At 52.9% G+C, this 16,660-nt stretch overlaps 1 protein-coding gene across 1 annotated transcript; it reads right to left on the reverse strand.

Moving 5' to 3' along the window:
- Positions 1 to 7,199: 7,199 nt before the first annotated feature.
- On the reverse strand, positions 7,200 to 14,940 carry TINAGL1 (tubulointerstitial nephritis antigen like 1). Its single transcript, XM_061449738.1, has 12 exons — positions 14,836 to 14,940; positions 14,123 to 14,504; positions 13,345 to 13,408; positions 11,766 to 11,858; positions 11,557 to 11,671; positions 10,596 to 10,719; positions 10,327 to 10,477; positions 9,932 to 10,115; positions 9,084 to 9,129; positions 8,559 to 8,682; positions 8,167 to 8,212; positions 7,200 to 8,043 (listed from the first exon to the last, which is right to left on the reverse strand). The coding sequence occupies exons 1-12, from the start codon at positions 14,938 to 14,940 to the stop codon at positions 7,903 to 7,905; spliced, it is 1,575 nt and encodes a 524-aa protein (XP_061305722.1). The 3' UTR covers positions 7,200 to 7,902.
- Between the last annotated feature and the right edge of the window lie 1,720 nt (positions 14,941 to 16,660).

The following is a 16,660-nucleotide window of genomic DNA, read 5'->3' on the forward strand; positions in this document are numbered from 1 at the left end:
GCCCAGCTCGGCTTGGGGGGTGAACAGAGAAACCGGGGCACCAAGGGGGTCTGGGGGATATCTATACATAAACATATACACATATACAGATACACATATATATACATGCACATCTATACACACACAGACACTGTTGGGAGTTTATTTACATGTATATAGACACAGTGCTTGGGGTTTTATATATATATATGTGCACACACACAGTATACACACACCCAGAGCTATACAAAGTGCACAGACAGTGCTGTTTCAAATCACACTGTTCTCTGTGTGTATAAAGTATACATATATGTATACATATATGTATACATATATGTATACTTTATACACACTTTATACTTTAATCTATCTATAGATAGATTAAAGCCTGTGTTTTCATATATAGAGAGATATATAAAAAATAAATAAATCTCAAAAAAAAAAAACAAACCGGCACTAACAGTATCTGTTAGAGTCTGTGTATACATATACACGCTTACATCTCTATATTAAACAAAAACCCAGAAGTGTGTGTGTATGTATGTGTGTAACTAGATAAAAAGCAGTGCCTTTTAGTTTGTGTATATATCTATAAAAACTCCACAGTGTTGGTCAGTGTGTCCCTCTGTGTGGTTGAGTTTATGTGTGTTTATATGTTTTATGTTTATATATCCACATATAAAATTCCAGCAGTCTGTTAGTGTGTGTGTGCATGTGTGTGTAGATATATATAAAAACCCATAATTGACTGTGCTTGTATATATATATAATATAAAAACCCCACCACATCAGTATCTGTTAGTGTGTGTGTATATAGATATATTAAAAAAAAGCCATCGCTCTGTGTGTATGTATATATAAAAATAAATATATATAATATAAAATAATATAAACAAAATATAAATATATATAAATATATATAAAATCCCCATCAGTGTCTGTTAGTGTGTGTGCATATATGTGTATAAATATATACATCTAAAAAAATCAGTGTCTGTGTTTGTATATATAGATATAAAAAAAGCCCATCAGTATATATATATATAAAAACATCAGTGTGTGTGTGTATATATAAATTAAACCCCCCCACCATCAGTGTATGTATATACATAAAAAAATCCCCATCAGTGTGTTTCTGTGCGTGTATACATATCTATAAAACCCCTGCATCAGTGTGTGTATATATATAAAAAACCCTGCATCAGTGTGTGTGCATGTGTGTATATATATATATAAAAAACCCCATCACTGTCTGTGTTTGTGCATATATGTAAATAAAAAACCCATCAGTGTCTGTTAACGTGTGTGTGTATATAAATATTAAAAAAAACACTCTGCTCATGTGTGTACATACATATATATACACAGAAAACACCAACACTGTTCGTGTATGTGTATAGCCCCAGCAGCATCTGTTCATGAAAGTGAATGTGTGTATATGTATATGTATATGTATATATGTATGCGTATGTGTTTGTGTATGTGTATGTGTTTATGTATGTGTATGTGCCTAAGTATGTGCATGTGCATATGTATATGAATATATGTATGTGCTTCTCTGTGTATGTGTGTGTGCATAATGTGTGCATATATGTGTATATGTTTGTGTACAATGTGTGTATCTGTGTATAATGAGTGTACATGTGTGTATAATGTGTGTATATGCGTGTACAATGTGTGTATATGTGTGTATAATGTGTGTGTATATGTGTGTACAATGTGTGTATCTGTGTATAATGAGTGTACATGTGTGTATAATGTGTGTATATGCGTGTGCAATGTGTGTATATGCGTGTATAATGTGTGTATATGTGTGTACAATGTGTGTATCCGTGTATAATGTGTACATGTGGGCATAATCATGGAATCACAGACTAGTTAGGGTTGGAAAGGACCTCAAGATCATCCAGTTCCACCCCCCTGCCATGGGCAGGGACAGAATTTTTACCGCATGGCTCGGCTTGGCTCGGCTCGGGGGGGGAACAGGGAAACCGGGGCACCAAGGGGGTCTGGGGGATATCTATACATAAACATATACACATATATAGATACACATATATATACATACACATCTATACACACACAGACACTGTTGGGAGTTTATTTTCATGTATATACACACAGTGCTGGGTTTTTATATATATATATATATATATATATATATATATATGCACACACACAGTAACACACACCCAGAGCCATACAAAGTGCACAGACAGTGCTGTTTCAAATCACACTGTGTGTATAAAGTATACATATATGTATTTATCTATAGATAGATTAAAGCCTGTGTTTTCATATATAGAGAGATATATAAAAAATAAATAAATCTCAAAAAAAAAAAAACAAACCGGCACTAACAGTATCTGTTAGAGTCTGTGTATACATATACACGCTTACATCTCTATATTAAACAAAAACCCAGCAGTGTGTGTGTATGTATGTGTGTAACTAGATAAAAAGCAGTGCCTTTTAGTTTGTGTATATATCTATAAAAACTGCACAGTGTTGGTCAGTGTGTCCCTGTGTGTGGTTGAGTTTATGTGTGTTTATATGTTTTATGTTTATATATCCACATATAAAATTCCAGCAGTCTGTTAGTGTGTGTGTGCATGTGTGTGTAGATATATATAAAAACCCCATCATTGGCTGTGTTTGTTTATATATGTAATATAAAAACCCCACCACATCAGTATCTGTTAGTGTGTGTGTATATATATATTTAAAAAAAGCCATCACTCTGTGTGTATGTATATATAAAAATAAATATATATAATATAAAATAATATAAACAAAATATAAATATATATAATATATATATAAAATCCCCATCAGTGTCTGTTAGTGTGTGTGCATATATGTGTGTGTAGATATATATAAAACCCCATCACTGACTGTGTTTGTATATATAGATTAAAAAAAAGCCTATCAGTGTATATATATATATATACATATAAAAAAAATCCCCTATCAGTGTGTGTGTGTATTTGTGTGTACATATATATATAAACAAACCCTGCATCAGTGTGTGTGTACATATAGAAAACCCCTGCATCAGTGTGTGTGATTGTATATATATATAAAACCACCCCATCAGTGTGTGTGTATATATATATATACACATATATTAAAAAAACGGCATCAGTATGTGTGCATATATATAAAAAAATCCCCATCAGTGTGTGTATATATATATAAAACCTCACATCAGTGTGTGTGCATGTGTGTATATATATATACGTATATAAACCCCCATCACTGTCTGTGTTTGTGGATATATAGATAAAAAAACCCGCATCAGTGTGTGTGCGTGTATATATATATAAAACCCATCACTGTTTGTGTTTATGCATATATATATATAAAAACCCCATCAGTGTCTGTTAACGTGTGTGTATGTGTGTGTGTATATATAAATATTAAAAAAAATCACTCTCTTCGTGTGCGTACATACATATATATACACATAAAACACCAACAGTTTGTGTGTGTGTATATAGCCCCAGCAGCATCTGTTCATGAAAATGCATGTATGTGTATATGTATAATATATGTATATTCATGTGCATATGCATGCGCATATGTATATGAATATATGTATGTGCTCATATGTGTGTGTGTACATAATGTGTGTATATGTGTGTATACAACGTGTGTGAGTACAATGTTTATATGCGTGCACAATTTGTGTATGTGTGTACAATGTGTATATGTGTATAATGTGTATGTGTGTATAATGTGTATGTGTGTATAATGTGTATATGTCTGTGTATAATGTGTATATGTGTGTGTATAACGTGTATATGTGTATATAATGTGTGTATATGTGTCTGTATAATGTGTATATGTGTGTATAACGTGTATATGTGCGTATAATGTGTGTATATGTGCTGTATAACGTGTTTATGTGTGTATAATGTGTGTATATGTGTCTGTATAACGTGTGTATGTGTGTATAATGTGTATATGTATGTGTATAAAGTGTATATGTGTGTATAACATGTACATGTGTGTGTATAACGTGTATATGCATGTAAATGTGTGTGTATAACGTGTATATGTGTGTATAACGTGTATAACGTGTATATGTGTGTATAATGTGTATATGTGTGTGTATAACGTGTATTTGTGTGCATATGTGTGTGTATAACGTGTATATGTGTGTGTATAACGTGTATATGTGTGTGTATAACGTGTACACGTGTGTATAATGTGTATAACGTGTATATGTGTGTATAACGTGTATATGTGTGTGTATAACGTGTATTTGTGTGTATATGTGTGTGTATAACGTGTATATGTGTGTATAACGTGTATATGTGTGTATATGTATGTGTATAACGTGTATATGTGTGTATGTGTGTGTATAACATGTATATGTGTGTGTATAACGTGTGTATGTGTGTATAACGTGTATATGTGTGTGTATAACGTGTATTTGTGTGTATATGTGTGTGTATAACGTGTATTTGTGTGTATATGTGTGTGTATAACGTGTATATGTGTGTGTATAACATGTATATGTGTGCGTATAACGTGTATATGTGTGTATATGTGTGTGTCTATAACGTGTATATGTGTGTGTATAACGTGTATGTGTGTGTATAACGTGTATATGTGTGTTTAAAATGTGTATATGTGTGTATAATGTGTATACGTGTGTGTATAATGTGTATAAGTGTGTATATGTGCGTGTATAACGTGTATATGTGTGTATATGTGTGTATATGTGTGTGTATAACGGGTATATTGCGTGTATAACGTGTATATGTGTGTGTATATGTGTGTGTATAATGTGTATATGTGTGTATATGTGTGTGTATAACATGCATATGTGTGTGTATAACGTGTATATGTGCGTGTATAACGTGTATATGTGTTTAAATGTGTGTGTATAACTTGTATAACGTGTATATGTGTGTGTATAACGTGTATATGTGTGTATGTGTGTGTGTATAATGTGTATATGTGTGTATATGTGTGTATAAGTGTGTATATGTGTGTATAACGTGTATATGTGTGTATATGTGTGTGTATAACGTGGGTATGTGTGTAAATGTGTGTGTATAACGTGTATATGTGTGTATATATGGGTATATGTGTGTGTATAACGTGTATATGTGCTTATATAACGTGTATATGTGTGTGTATAACATGTATATGTGCGTGTATAACGTGTATATGTGCATGTATAACGTGTATATGTGTGTATACGTGTGTGTATAACGTGTATATGTGTGTGTATAACGTGTGTATGTGTGTATATGTGTGTGTATAACGTGTATATATGGGTGTATAACGTGTATATGTGTGTATATGTGTGTGTATAATGTGTATATGTGTGTATATGTGTGTGTATAATGTGTATATGCGTTTATAACATGTATATGTGCGTGTATAACGTGTATATGTGTGTATATGTGTGTGTATAACGTGTATATGTGTGTGTATATCGTTTATATGTGCATCTGTGTGTGTATAACGTGTATATGTGTGTATATGTGTGTGTATAACGTGTATATGTGTGTATATGTGCGTGTATAACGTGTATATGTGTGTATATGTGTGTGTATAACGTGTATATGTGTGTGTATATCGTTTATATGTGCATCTGTGTGTGTATAACGTGTATATGTGTGTATATGTGTGTGTATAACGTGTATATGTGTGTGTATAACGTGTATATGTGTGTATATGTGTGTGTATAACGTGTATATGTGTATATGTGTGTGTATAACGTGTATATGTGCGTGTATAACGTGTATATGTGTGTGTATAACGTGTATATGTGCGTGTATAACGTGTATATGTGTGTATATGTGTGTGTATAACGTGTATATGTGCGTGTATAACGTGTATATGTGTGTATATGTGTGTGTATAACGTGTATATGTGCGTGTATAACGTGTATATGTGTTTAAATGTGTGTGTATAACTTGTATAACGTGTATATGTGTGTGTATAACGTGTATATGTGTGTATATGTGTGTGTATAACGTGTATATGTGTATATGTGTGTGTATAACGTGTATATGTGCGTGTATAACGTGTATATGTGTGTGTATAACGTGTATATGTGCGTGTATAACGTGTATATGTGTGTATATGTGTGTGTATAACGTGTATATGTGCGTGTATAACGTGTATATGTGTGTATATGTGTGTGTATAACGTGTATATGTGTGTGTATAACGTGTATATGTGTGTATATGTGTGTGTATAACGTGTATATGTGTGTATATGTGTGTGTATAACGTGTATATGTGCGTGTATAACGTGTATATGTGTGTATATGTGTGTGTATAACGTGTATATGTGCGTGTATAACGTGTATATGTGTGTATATGTGTGTGTATAACGTGTATATGTGTGTGTATAACGTGTATATGTGTGTATATGTGTGTGTATAACGTGTATATGTGTGTATATGTGTGTGTATAACGTGTATATGTGTGTGTATAACGTGTATATGTGTGTATATGTGTGTGTATAACGTGTATATGTGTGTATATGTGTGTGTATAACGTGTATATGTGTGTATAAGCATCCCCAAGGCCGGTCCGGGCTGTTTTGTGCCTTCCCGCTCAGGTGCGGCCTGTGCCCACCAGGTGGCGCCCCACTCCACCCTGGGCGTGCTCCCCGCGGGTGGGGGGGCTCTGAGGGGGCACGGGAAGAATCGGGAGGAAACGCCGAAAATAAATAAATTCTAAAAAATAACACCCCCCATCTCCCCCCGGCCCCGCAGTGCCGGCTGCGAGGCTGCGCTGCCACATGTGGATGCGGTAGCACATCTGGCGGTGTTTGCACATCTGGATGCAGTGGGCAGGGTGGCACAGATGGCTGCGGGGGCACTTCTGCCTGCACTGGGATGCCTGGCTCTGGTGGACAGGGTGGCTGTGATGGCCAGGGTGGCCACAGTGGCCCACCTGGCTGCGGTGGCCCATCTGGCTGCATAGCACTGCTGGCACTGGTGGCCATGGGGTGACTGCGGTGGCAGCTGCAGCAGACAGTGTGGCTGCGTGTGCCCATGGCAGGCCCGGCGCTGGCCGCAGTCACAGGCAGCCGGTGGGGCCGGAAGGCAGCACAATGAGCAGGGACTTATCTCACCCCACAGCCCTTCCTGGGGCCCGTGTCCCTCCCCCCCGGCATGGGGCAGGCAGAGGCCAGCAGTGCCATGCGTGTCCCAATAGCGCTGGGGCAGGAGCAGAGCCAGGGGCACGGAGGGTTCAGGTGCTTTATTTACAAATAGTAAAAAGCAAAATAAATACAAAAAAAAAGTCTTAAAAGTCCAACCCGGGGCAGGGAGGAAGGAGCAGGGGGTGGGGGGGAGGGACTGGGGCTGTGTTGCTGCATGGTCCCCAATTGTGGCCCCAGCAGCAGAGGGACACAAGAGGGCTGAGCCCTCTCCTGTCCCCAAAGGAGGTGGCAGGGGCCATAGCACCATAGGGACAGGCAGAGGGGACGGTGAACACCCCATCCTGACCCCCGGCCCTGGGGGTCCCCCGGGAGTTATTTTTCTCCCTCAGTCCCTGGATGAGGGGAGCGGGGAAGCGGGCAGATACAGGGGTGCAGGAGCCCTGCGGTCCCACTGCAGCGCTCCCCAGCCAGGTCTGGGAGGAGGAAGAGGAGGATGAAGCCACCTTTGAAGGGCCCCCAACTGCACCAAAGCCCAGCGGAGCCCAGGGCAGGGGGATTAGTGGGTAAATCCCACGGGATGCAGGAGCAGCCCCTGCGGCACCCCCGGCCGCATGCCCCGTGCATGCCCCACTGCACCCAGCCGCTGCGTCAGCACAGCGAGGACCCAGGGGACGATCTGGGCTCGCCCCCTGCCCCGCGGTACTGGGGGGGGTCCCCAGCACGGGACGGAGGGGCTGCGCTGCTGGACCATGGTGGGGCCGGGGGGAGGCGGTGGCGGCGCGGAGCTCACTTGTGGGGCATGTCCTCCACGCTGACCCGGCCCCACACCCCCACCACAAAGGTCTCCACCTCGCACTCGTTGACGCCGCGGGCGATGCGGAAGTGGCCGCCCTCTCCCCACGCTGTGCCCCAGGAGTTGGCTGCGGTCTGCGGGGGGGACACGGCTCAGCCAGACCCCAAGTAGCCGGATCCCCGCTCCTGCAGCCCCCCCCCCCCCCACGACCCCAGTGGCTGAGCCCCGGCACACTCGTGGCACCCACAAGCACTCACCCAGTATTTCTGGGTCTGGCCATCGGGAAGCTGCTCTTCTCCCCACCTGTAGGAGGAGAGGAGGGCGGTGAAAGGGGGTCCTCCTCATGAGCCCCATACTGCGGGCATCACCTCATCCAGCACCATGATAGCGGGATGCTGTGCTCACCCCACTCCCTTCCCAGCCTTGGCACCTCCCTGCGGGCCCGCACAAGGTATAGAATACAGGCAGGTACATTTAGCCATGGGGAGCAGGAAGGAAGCTGCTGGAATCTGCCTCTCCAACCCTCCTCCCTCTGCACGTGCTGAGCACTGCACACTCGTGGCTCTTGTGGCCCCTCTCGCACCCTGCACCCTCCTTCCCCTCCCGTTTCCTCTCCCTGCCCGGAGCAAGGGGACACCCCCCCACCTACCCAGTGATTTTAACGGAGTGGGTCCCGTGCCTCTGGTGCTTCGGCCCCTTCCCCTCGGCCACCGGCGTGTGCCGATAGATCCCGCTCTTGTACATGAAGAAATCCTCGTGCACCTCCAGGATGGCTGCAGGAAGGGGGAGAGGGCTGGGGACCCGTCCTGAGGGAGCGGGTGCCGAGATCCCGGGGCTCCAAGTGCCTCAGGAAGAAGGATGCGGGCACCAGGGACACGGGGGTTACCCGGCAGGAGGGAGGGCAGGGGCCGGATCCCCCGCGGGGATGTGACCGGACTCGGAGGAGGATTAACGCCATGAAATAAACCAAACCCAGGTGCCAAGGCAGAGATTAAACCCCTGGGGTTAATGAGCACCAAGCGCTGGTGTGGGCAGCGAGAAAGGGCAGCGGGAGCACGGGGTAGCACTGAGCAGGGGAGGAGCTCAGGGGGGAGGCCGGTCCCGGGCAGAGCGGTTCATCCCCCCTCACCCCCCAGCCACTGCGGCGCCAGCTCTGGGGCACACGGCCCCTTACCTTGCACAGGACCATTTTCCAGCAGCTCCTTCATGATCTCCTTCTCCTGCAAGCACAGAGCTGGGATGGTGCCAGGGCCAGGACCCCAGCACTGCCCTTCCCACCCCCTGGGGATCAGAGAAGCATGGAATGGTTTGGGTTGGAAGGGACCTTAAAGCCCATTCAGCCACGGGCAGGGACCCCTTCCACTGGAGCAGCTTGCTCCAAGCCCCTGTGTCCAACCTGGCCTTGAGCACTACCAGGGATGGGGCAGCCACAGCTTCTCTGGGCCCCGGTGCCAGTGCCTCAGCACCCTCACAGGGAAGAGCTTCTGCCTAAGAGCTCAGCTCAGTCTCCCCTCTGGCAGGTTCAAGCCATTCCCCTTGGCCTGTCCCTACATCCCTTGTCCCAAGCCCCTCTCCAGGTTTCCTGCAACCCCTTCAGGCACTGGAGCTGCTCTCAGGTCTCCCCTTCAGGAGCCTTCTCCAGGCTGCCCCAGCCCAGCTCTCTCAGCCTGGCTCCAGAGCAGAGCTGCTCCAGCCCTCACAGCAGCTCCATGGCCTCCTCTGGCCTCGCTCCAGGTCCCTCTTGTGATGCTGTCCCAGAGCTGGATCAGGGCTGTAGGGGGGGTCTCCTCAGAGCACAGCAGAGGGGCAGGATCCCCTCCCTGAGCTGCTGCTCATGCTCTGGGGGTGCAGCCCAGCACAGGGCCCGCAGGCACCCATGGGTGGGTGCTGTGGAGGTGCTGGTGGAGGAGCAGCTGCTCCAGGGTCTCCGCAGTGGGGTTTTCCCAGCTTCATTTCCAGCCTTGGCTTTCCCAAGGAAACCACCCTGGGCCAAGCCCCATCCCGCTCCCCACAGGCACTCACACTGGAGGAGAGGCGGTAGGCAGGGGTGGACTGGTAGATCTCGTTGGCGTGGGTCTGCGGGTTGGGGCAGTGAGCGGTCGCCTGCCGCTTGCCCCGGCCCGTGGAGCGGCTGTGCATCATGCAGGGCTGAGCGGCCGGGCGGCTCTCCTGGCTGGTGAAGGGGTAGCACTCATCCGTCACCACCCTGGGCACAGGGACAAGCACAAGGAGGGGATGAACCAGTCGGCTCCATCCGCATCCCCAAAAGCCACTCTCCATCCCACCTGAGCACCTTGCTCCCCGCTGGTACCAGGGGCAGGATGTGCATGGAGCAGCCCTGGGCTCTCCACAGGTAACCAGAGCCTTGAAGCTCCTTATCCCATCCCATCACCCTGCCCCATCCCATCCCCACTCACCCTCGCCTGCGCAGGTACCACCAGGCGCCATCCAGCCGCCCCCCGCTGCAGCCCCGCTGGTTGCGGGTGTCGCAGGACAGGAGGTTTTGGGGTGACAGGGCGGGTGTCATGTGTCCCATGGAGTGGATGGAGATGCGGTCCGAGGCGACGGCTGGGAGCGAGCAGGGGTCAGGGAGGTTCAGCTGCTCCCCTGGCTCCTGCCCTGCCCGCAGCCCCACAGCAGGGCTCTGTCCCCACCGACTGCCCCATCCCACCCCACCCCATCTCACCCGCCGTGGAGAAGGCCCAGGAGCCGGCGCAGTTGCCCTGGTCCAGGGGCTCATGGATCATCCCAGGCCACTTTGCAGCTGCATCGAAGTGGCGAGGCAGCACCTCATTGGAGTCCATGTTCATCTATGGGAGCCAGAGTGGAGGGGCTCTCACCACACAGGGACCCTCCCCTCTATTTCTCCTGCTCCCAGCATCCCAGGACTCCCTCTCAGGGTCCCCAGCCAGCATCATCATCCCTGTGACCCCCTGTAGGACCCCTCAGGATGGGGATACCCAGAGACCCAGCCAAATATGACTGGGATTTTGGTGTTCCAGGGGAGGTGAATCCCTCAACTTTCCCTAAACTCAGGTTCTTCAGCCCCAGCGGCTCCTTATGTGACACCAGCACCAAGTGTCTGGTCTCATGCACCAACAAGTGCACGGCACTGGGTGTCCTGAGCCCCTCATTGTGGCCTCTGGCCGTTGACTCAGGCCCAGCCTTTCCGCTCCTGGGGAGGATGCGGCCACGGCCCCGGCGTATCCCAGCACAGGAAACGCCTCTAAAATTAAACCTCAAGGCCCCAGCTCTGGGCGTGCGCGGTGCCTGCTCCCCACCAGCACCCACGGCCCCACACGCGGCCCACCTCAAACGGGAGCTGGGTTCGGATGCAGTCAGAGGCACCCCACTCGCAGTGCGCTGGTGCAGCCGGTTCTGCTGACTCAGCACTATGGGGCTGGCTTTCCGATGGGAAACCAGTACGGAGGAGAAGGGGAAAAAACAACACTGGCAGCGCAGGGATTGTCAGGGGGAATGTGCTGAGCTGCTGTCTCCAAACACAAGGGCTGCCCGCGGCACCCACCCGGCACAGCCCCTTCCCAGGACAGGGGACACAGTGTGGACATCACCCAGCCAAGGGGATGCTGAATCTCTGCGTCGAGCCCTGGCATGCCTCTGCTTCCCGGGCACCCGCGGGGACTCACCTGCATCTCGTTCATGTTCATGACGGTGGGAGAGGGCCGGAAGGTGCCCAAGCGGTGCTGGATCCCATCCTCCAGGGTCATGCCCCAGAACTGGCTGTAGTTGGTGGCTCTCCAGCTGCAGGGGAGGACGGGACATGGCTCAGGCGTGCCCCGAGAAGCACTGAGGGGGGTAGGCAGCCCCTCCTCACCCTCCTGTGCCTGCTCCTTACCCATAATTGCCCCTGTTGACGGCGTCGATCAGCTCCCCGTCCATCAGGCATGCGTGGTCCTCGCACTGCCACTGCCCGCCGGGGCTGCAGGTGCTGCAGAGGGGATGGCACCAGAGAGGACAGATGGGGAGGGATGATGTCCTTGAGGTGGCTGGGGGGGGCTGAATGGGTGTTGGTGCTCCCAAACCAGGCACTTTCCGCTCTTGAGGGCAGCCAGTGGGGGTTTGGAGGTCATGCCGTGGCTCAGCACCACGGGACGGGGTGAAGCTGGGCCAGGGACAGCCCTTGGCGAGGCCCTGGGGACAGTCCCAGAGGGCAGCCGGAGCATGGGACAGAGCGCGCTGTAAAGCAGCCAGGGCTGCAGCCGCTTGGACACCAGCCCGGGGCGGGGGGGGGGGGGTTGGGGCTGGAGGTGCCCCCCCGGAGGAGCTGTTTGTGCCCCATGGGGAGCCCCGCGGCGGGGGGGGGGGGGCAGTGCCGCGTGCGGGTGCCGGGGCCGCGCTCCCCCCGCACTGGGAGCAATGCCTGGCACGCTCCCGCGGCCCCGCCAGCTTCCCGCCACGCTCTTCCCTTTTAAGGAGCCCTCCAGGCCGTGCCCCGGCAGCCGAGCCCTGATCCCACCCACGGCACCTGCACCCCATTCACCCCATCCCGTCCCAGCCCCGGCACTGGGGACTGCACGGGAGCACCTCAGGGTGCAGCCGGCTGGGTGCCCACAGCACCTCCCTCGGCTTCACACTGCCCCCTTGACAGCCCCTAGATCCCACAGGAGCCAGGCAGGGATAAGGTCTGGGGTGAAGCACTCCTGGAACTGCTGCTCTCCATGTGCCAAGTGCGGGGGAAGGATTTGGGAGCAGAGCCTCAGCCCCCCAGGGCAGCGCTGGTGAGGATGGGATGCAGCATTCTTGCCAGTGCACAGCCTGGGGACCTCCACCTTCCCCGAGGCTTTGGGTCGTTCTCCAGCCCCACAAACCTCTGCCCCATGGTCCTGGAGAAACCCCAGGCAGCACCAGAGCTTCATGGAGGGGTCGGGCTGGCTTTTCACCTGCAGCTTCGGGCACACGCCTGCCCACACATGCCCACACACGTGCTTGTGCCCTCACACATGCCCCACATGGAGCCTTTCATTCCCCTTATCTGCTGCATCGCTGCGAGGCAGCCGCTGGGGCTGCTCCCCGCCGGTTCCCCTCTCCCCCACCTCCAGGATGCCATTAATACCATTCCCAGATAAACCCCAAGCTCTGGATAACGCAAACAGCGAGCTCCTGGCACGCAGCACGGGTGCGATGGCTGCAGCGGGGCCGGGCTCTGGCCGCGCAGGCACGTCCCGTCAGGCTTGGGCAAGCTGGGCTCGGACCTGCGCGGCCAGAGAAGCCCCGGCAGCCCGCAGCCAGCCCGGCCACGCTCCACCAGGCCAAGCACTGGAACATGGGAGCGGCTCAAGGCCCCGGGCTCTCTGCTTGGAATATGCTGGAGCAAAGCACTTGGCACCGGCGCCCGCCACCCAGCTCGGGCCCCCCGACGCCCTTCCTGAGGGCAGGCAGTGGTGCCGCAGCACCGGCAGCACCGGGACACTCACCACAGGTTGCAGTTCTCCCGGTACGTGGCTCCGGTGGGATAACTGCGGCCAGCACGGGCACAGCCTGGATGGGAAAAGGGGGAGCCTCAGTGAGCACTTGGCACCGGCACCCCCACGGCTCCAGGAGGTAAATACCGAGGGGAAAACAAATGAGGTCCTTAGAGCCAGGCAGGTTCCTGGGTGCATCTCGGCACCTCCACACCTGTGATGGGGACCAGCTCGTGCCCCACGGTGCAGGGGTGGCTCGGCAATGGGAGGGTTAACCATGCGGCTGCGGAGCACAGCCTGGCAGGACAGGGATAAAGGGGCCAGTTGTGCCCGGGAGCTGGCGCTGCTCCGCAGGGACTTCTTAGAAAGCCTTGTCATGCACGGGGGGGCTGCACGTGCCCCCCTCTCTCCCCCATCCAGCTGCCGGAGGGGTTAAGTCAGGGCCAGCATCCGCTTGCCCCAGACATGACCGGGGATGTGCCCCCCATACCCCTGCTCTCCCCACAGGTATGTGCGGTTGGAGCTGCCCCTCTGACCCCCACAGCCCGTGCTGTGGGGAGGCACGGGGGACGTGCTGTGGGGCCATGGGCTGCTCCCAGACCCATCTCTGGGACAAACACCCCCCCCCCCCCATAGGTCCAGAGCAGCCCTGCAGCAAGGACAGGGCCGTGGGTTTCCATATCCAGCCACATCCATGACCCCAGCAGCATCACACAGCACAAGGGACAGCCCAGGGCTGTGGCCCTGTCACCCACAGCCCCCTGCCCGGCTGGACCAGGGGCTGCCTCACCCGGAGCTTTGGGGAAGGGGGGCGGGATGCCCAGGCAGTACTCCCAGAAGTCGGGGCAGCAGTCGGACACTGTTCTGTTGCAGAAGAGGTCGCAGTAGCAGAGGGTGTCGTGGTAGGGCACGGTGCAGGCGTCGTCGCGGCCGTGGCAGCACACGTCCCCCCGCTGGCAGTAGGACCCTCCGGCATCATAGACCCCGTGCTCGTAGAGGCCGGGGGCCAGCTCCCGGCGGGTGCGCACCCGGGAAGCCCGGGACGCCTGGGCCAGCAGCCAGAGGCAGAGCAGGGCCCGCATGGTGCCAAGAGTGTCCCCAACCTGCAGCCGCTGCAGAGGGAGGGCAGTGAGCACGCAGGGGATCTCCGCACCGACACCAGCCCCATCCTGCTGAGACCCACCCCAGAGCGCTGCTCACCTCGCCCCAGCCCTGCTCTCCCCCGGGACGCTCCACTGTTCACGTTTGTTAACTCCCCGTGAGACCGAAGTGGCTCTGGGCACCCAAAACACCGGTCCCCCCTGGTGCCCTTCGGGGGGCCCTGAGCCCTCCCACACCCCTTAACCCCCTCTGCTCCAAAAGCAAAATCCAGCGGGAAGGGGCTCCCCTGGGCACCCGGGGGGGATACCCGGCTCCAAACCCCGGCACCGGTCCAGCCCTAACCCCGGTCCCCAAGTGCGGGGGGAACCTTCCCTTCGCACCCAGCCCCGTCCCGTCCCGTACCTGCCGCTCCCGCGCCGCCTCCGCCGAGCGCGTGCCCCGGCCCCGCCGCTCCTTATAACCGCGCCCCGGCCGGGGGGAGCGGGGAGGCGCCGGGGCAGCCGCCATCGGCCGGGCCGCGCTGCCCCTCCCCGGGCGGGGCGAGGGTCGGGCTCGGGGCTCCGGTCGGGGCGGGCGGGAGAGAGAAGCGCGGCCCCGACCCCCCCCCCCCCCCCCCCCCTCGGCCGGGGTACCCAGCGGCACCTCCTGCCCTGCGGACCGGGGTTCCCCGGGTCCTGCTGCCAGCCCCGCGCCTTCACAAACTGGGGGGTCCCGGCAGCCCCGGTAGCACCCAGCGGGGTCCCTCTGCTGCCTGGGACGTGGAGGGGAGCGAGGGGAGCCCCTCGCCCCTCCCAGCACCCCAGCTGCAGGTGGTCGGTGGATGCAAGTGACACAGGGAGGGATGCCGACGGAGGGACACCCCATCGCCACCCAGGGCACGGAGTCGGTGTCTCTTGGATTCAGGCCCACGTCGAGGTGCTGAGGACCTGGGAATGGGGGTCTTGGCCACCCCACAGGTCCCGGTTTCCCCTGCAGGCCCAGCGCTCACTGCAGTGCTTCAGATGCCCACCCCAGGGCTCTTGCCTAGTCTCTGCCCCACAAGGAGCATCTCCCAGCTTTGCCGAGGGATTCCTCCTGGTTCCCATCTTCAGCCTGTGGGGAGGATGCTGGGACTCATCAGGGTGTGCTTGCACCCCAAGACCCCATATACAGGGAGCACCGCATCCCACTGGGCATGAGAGCTGCCAGGGACCCCCCAGGGTGCTCTGAGTGCCCAGACAAGGGTCCTGCAAGAGCCACATCCAGAGACCCCTGCCCAGCTCCTCAGCTGTTGTTCTCAAAAGGGCTTTTCCTGGAAGTGTGGCCTTGGGCTGGAGCTTGAGCTCGAGGGCTCTGGAGTGCCTCAGGAAGGAACTGGTCCAGCCCGGAGTCCGGCTGTCTCCATGACTGGACTGCCAGGAATTCAGTGCGTCACAAATTCCCCAAGACCCTCAGGGAACAAAGCAGAGCCACTGGCCAAAAGGACATCCCCAGCTTCTGCTCCGGGTCCTTGTGCTGCTGCTAGGCAGCTCCCTGGAAGTGGCTGAGGATGCCGTGGGGTGCTGCCAGCAGAGCTGGCCCCTTCCCATTGCAGCCCCCATTCCCCCCACAGCAGATAGGGGCTCGTGAGTGGCAGCGAGAGCAGCAACAGTCCAAGTGCTTGTGACCCCCCTTTGCTTCCTGCACCATGCTCTGCATGCCAAGTGTGGCTCCTGGTGGGACACAGTGATGCAGCACTACTGGGTCACAGTTTGCTGCCTTCTCTGATGCCAACATCTCCCCCACTGCGTGGCCATGCTTCGGGGAGTGCCAGCCTCTGGCACACGTGGGGCAGCCAAGGTGGACGAGGGCAAAGTCCAGGTGGGGCACCTTGGGCTCACGTGGCTGCAGGAAGCAGAGGAAGGAGCTGTGGGTTGGCATCGTGCCTGTCCTGCCCTCACCCCTGCTGCCTGTGCTCTGCAGGAGAGCAGGTCCCACCTCTGCATGGAGATGTGGAAAGAGCCCAGAGCCAGGTGGGTTGGTTCTGGATGCCCCATGGAGCAGCAGGGACGCACTGAGCCGCACCATTGCACAGCGCAAGGTGAGCACCCCAGCGATGCACAACCCCGTGCACGATCCCTTCAAACCCACCCTGGAAAGCCACCGATCAGGCCAGGGAGCCGGGCAGTTTGCTCACACGGGGCTTTCCTGCTGCATCCTGGCTCCCCCTTCAAAGCCTCTGCTTCAAAGCAGCGTGAGCAGGAGGTGC

Source organism: Pezoporus flaviventris, unplaced genomic scaffold (assembly GCF_033815535.1).
Source record: "Pezoporus flaviventris isolate CSIRO_AGI_PZ_B2104156 unplaced genomic scaffold, CSIRO_AGI_Pfla_v1 ptg000008l, whole genome shotgun sequence".
NCBI lineage: Eukaryota > Metazoa > Chordata > Aves > Psittaciformes > Psittacidae > Pezoporus > Pezoporus flaviventris.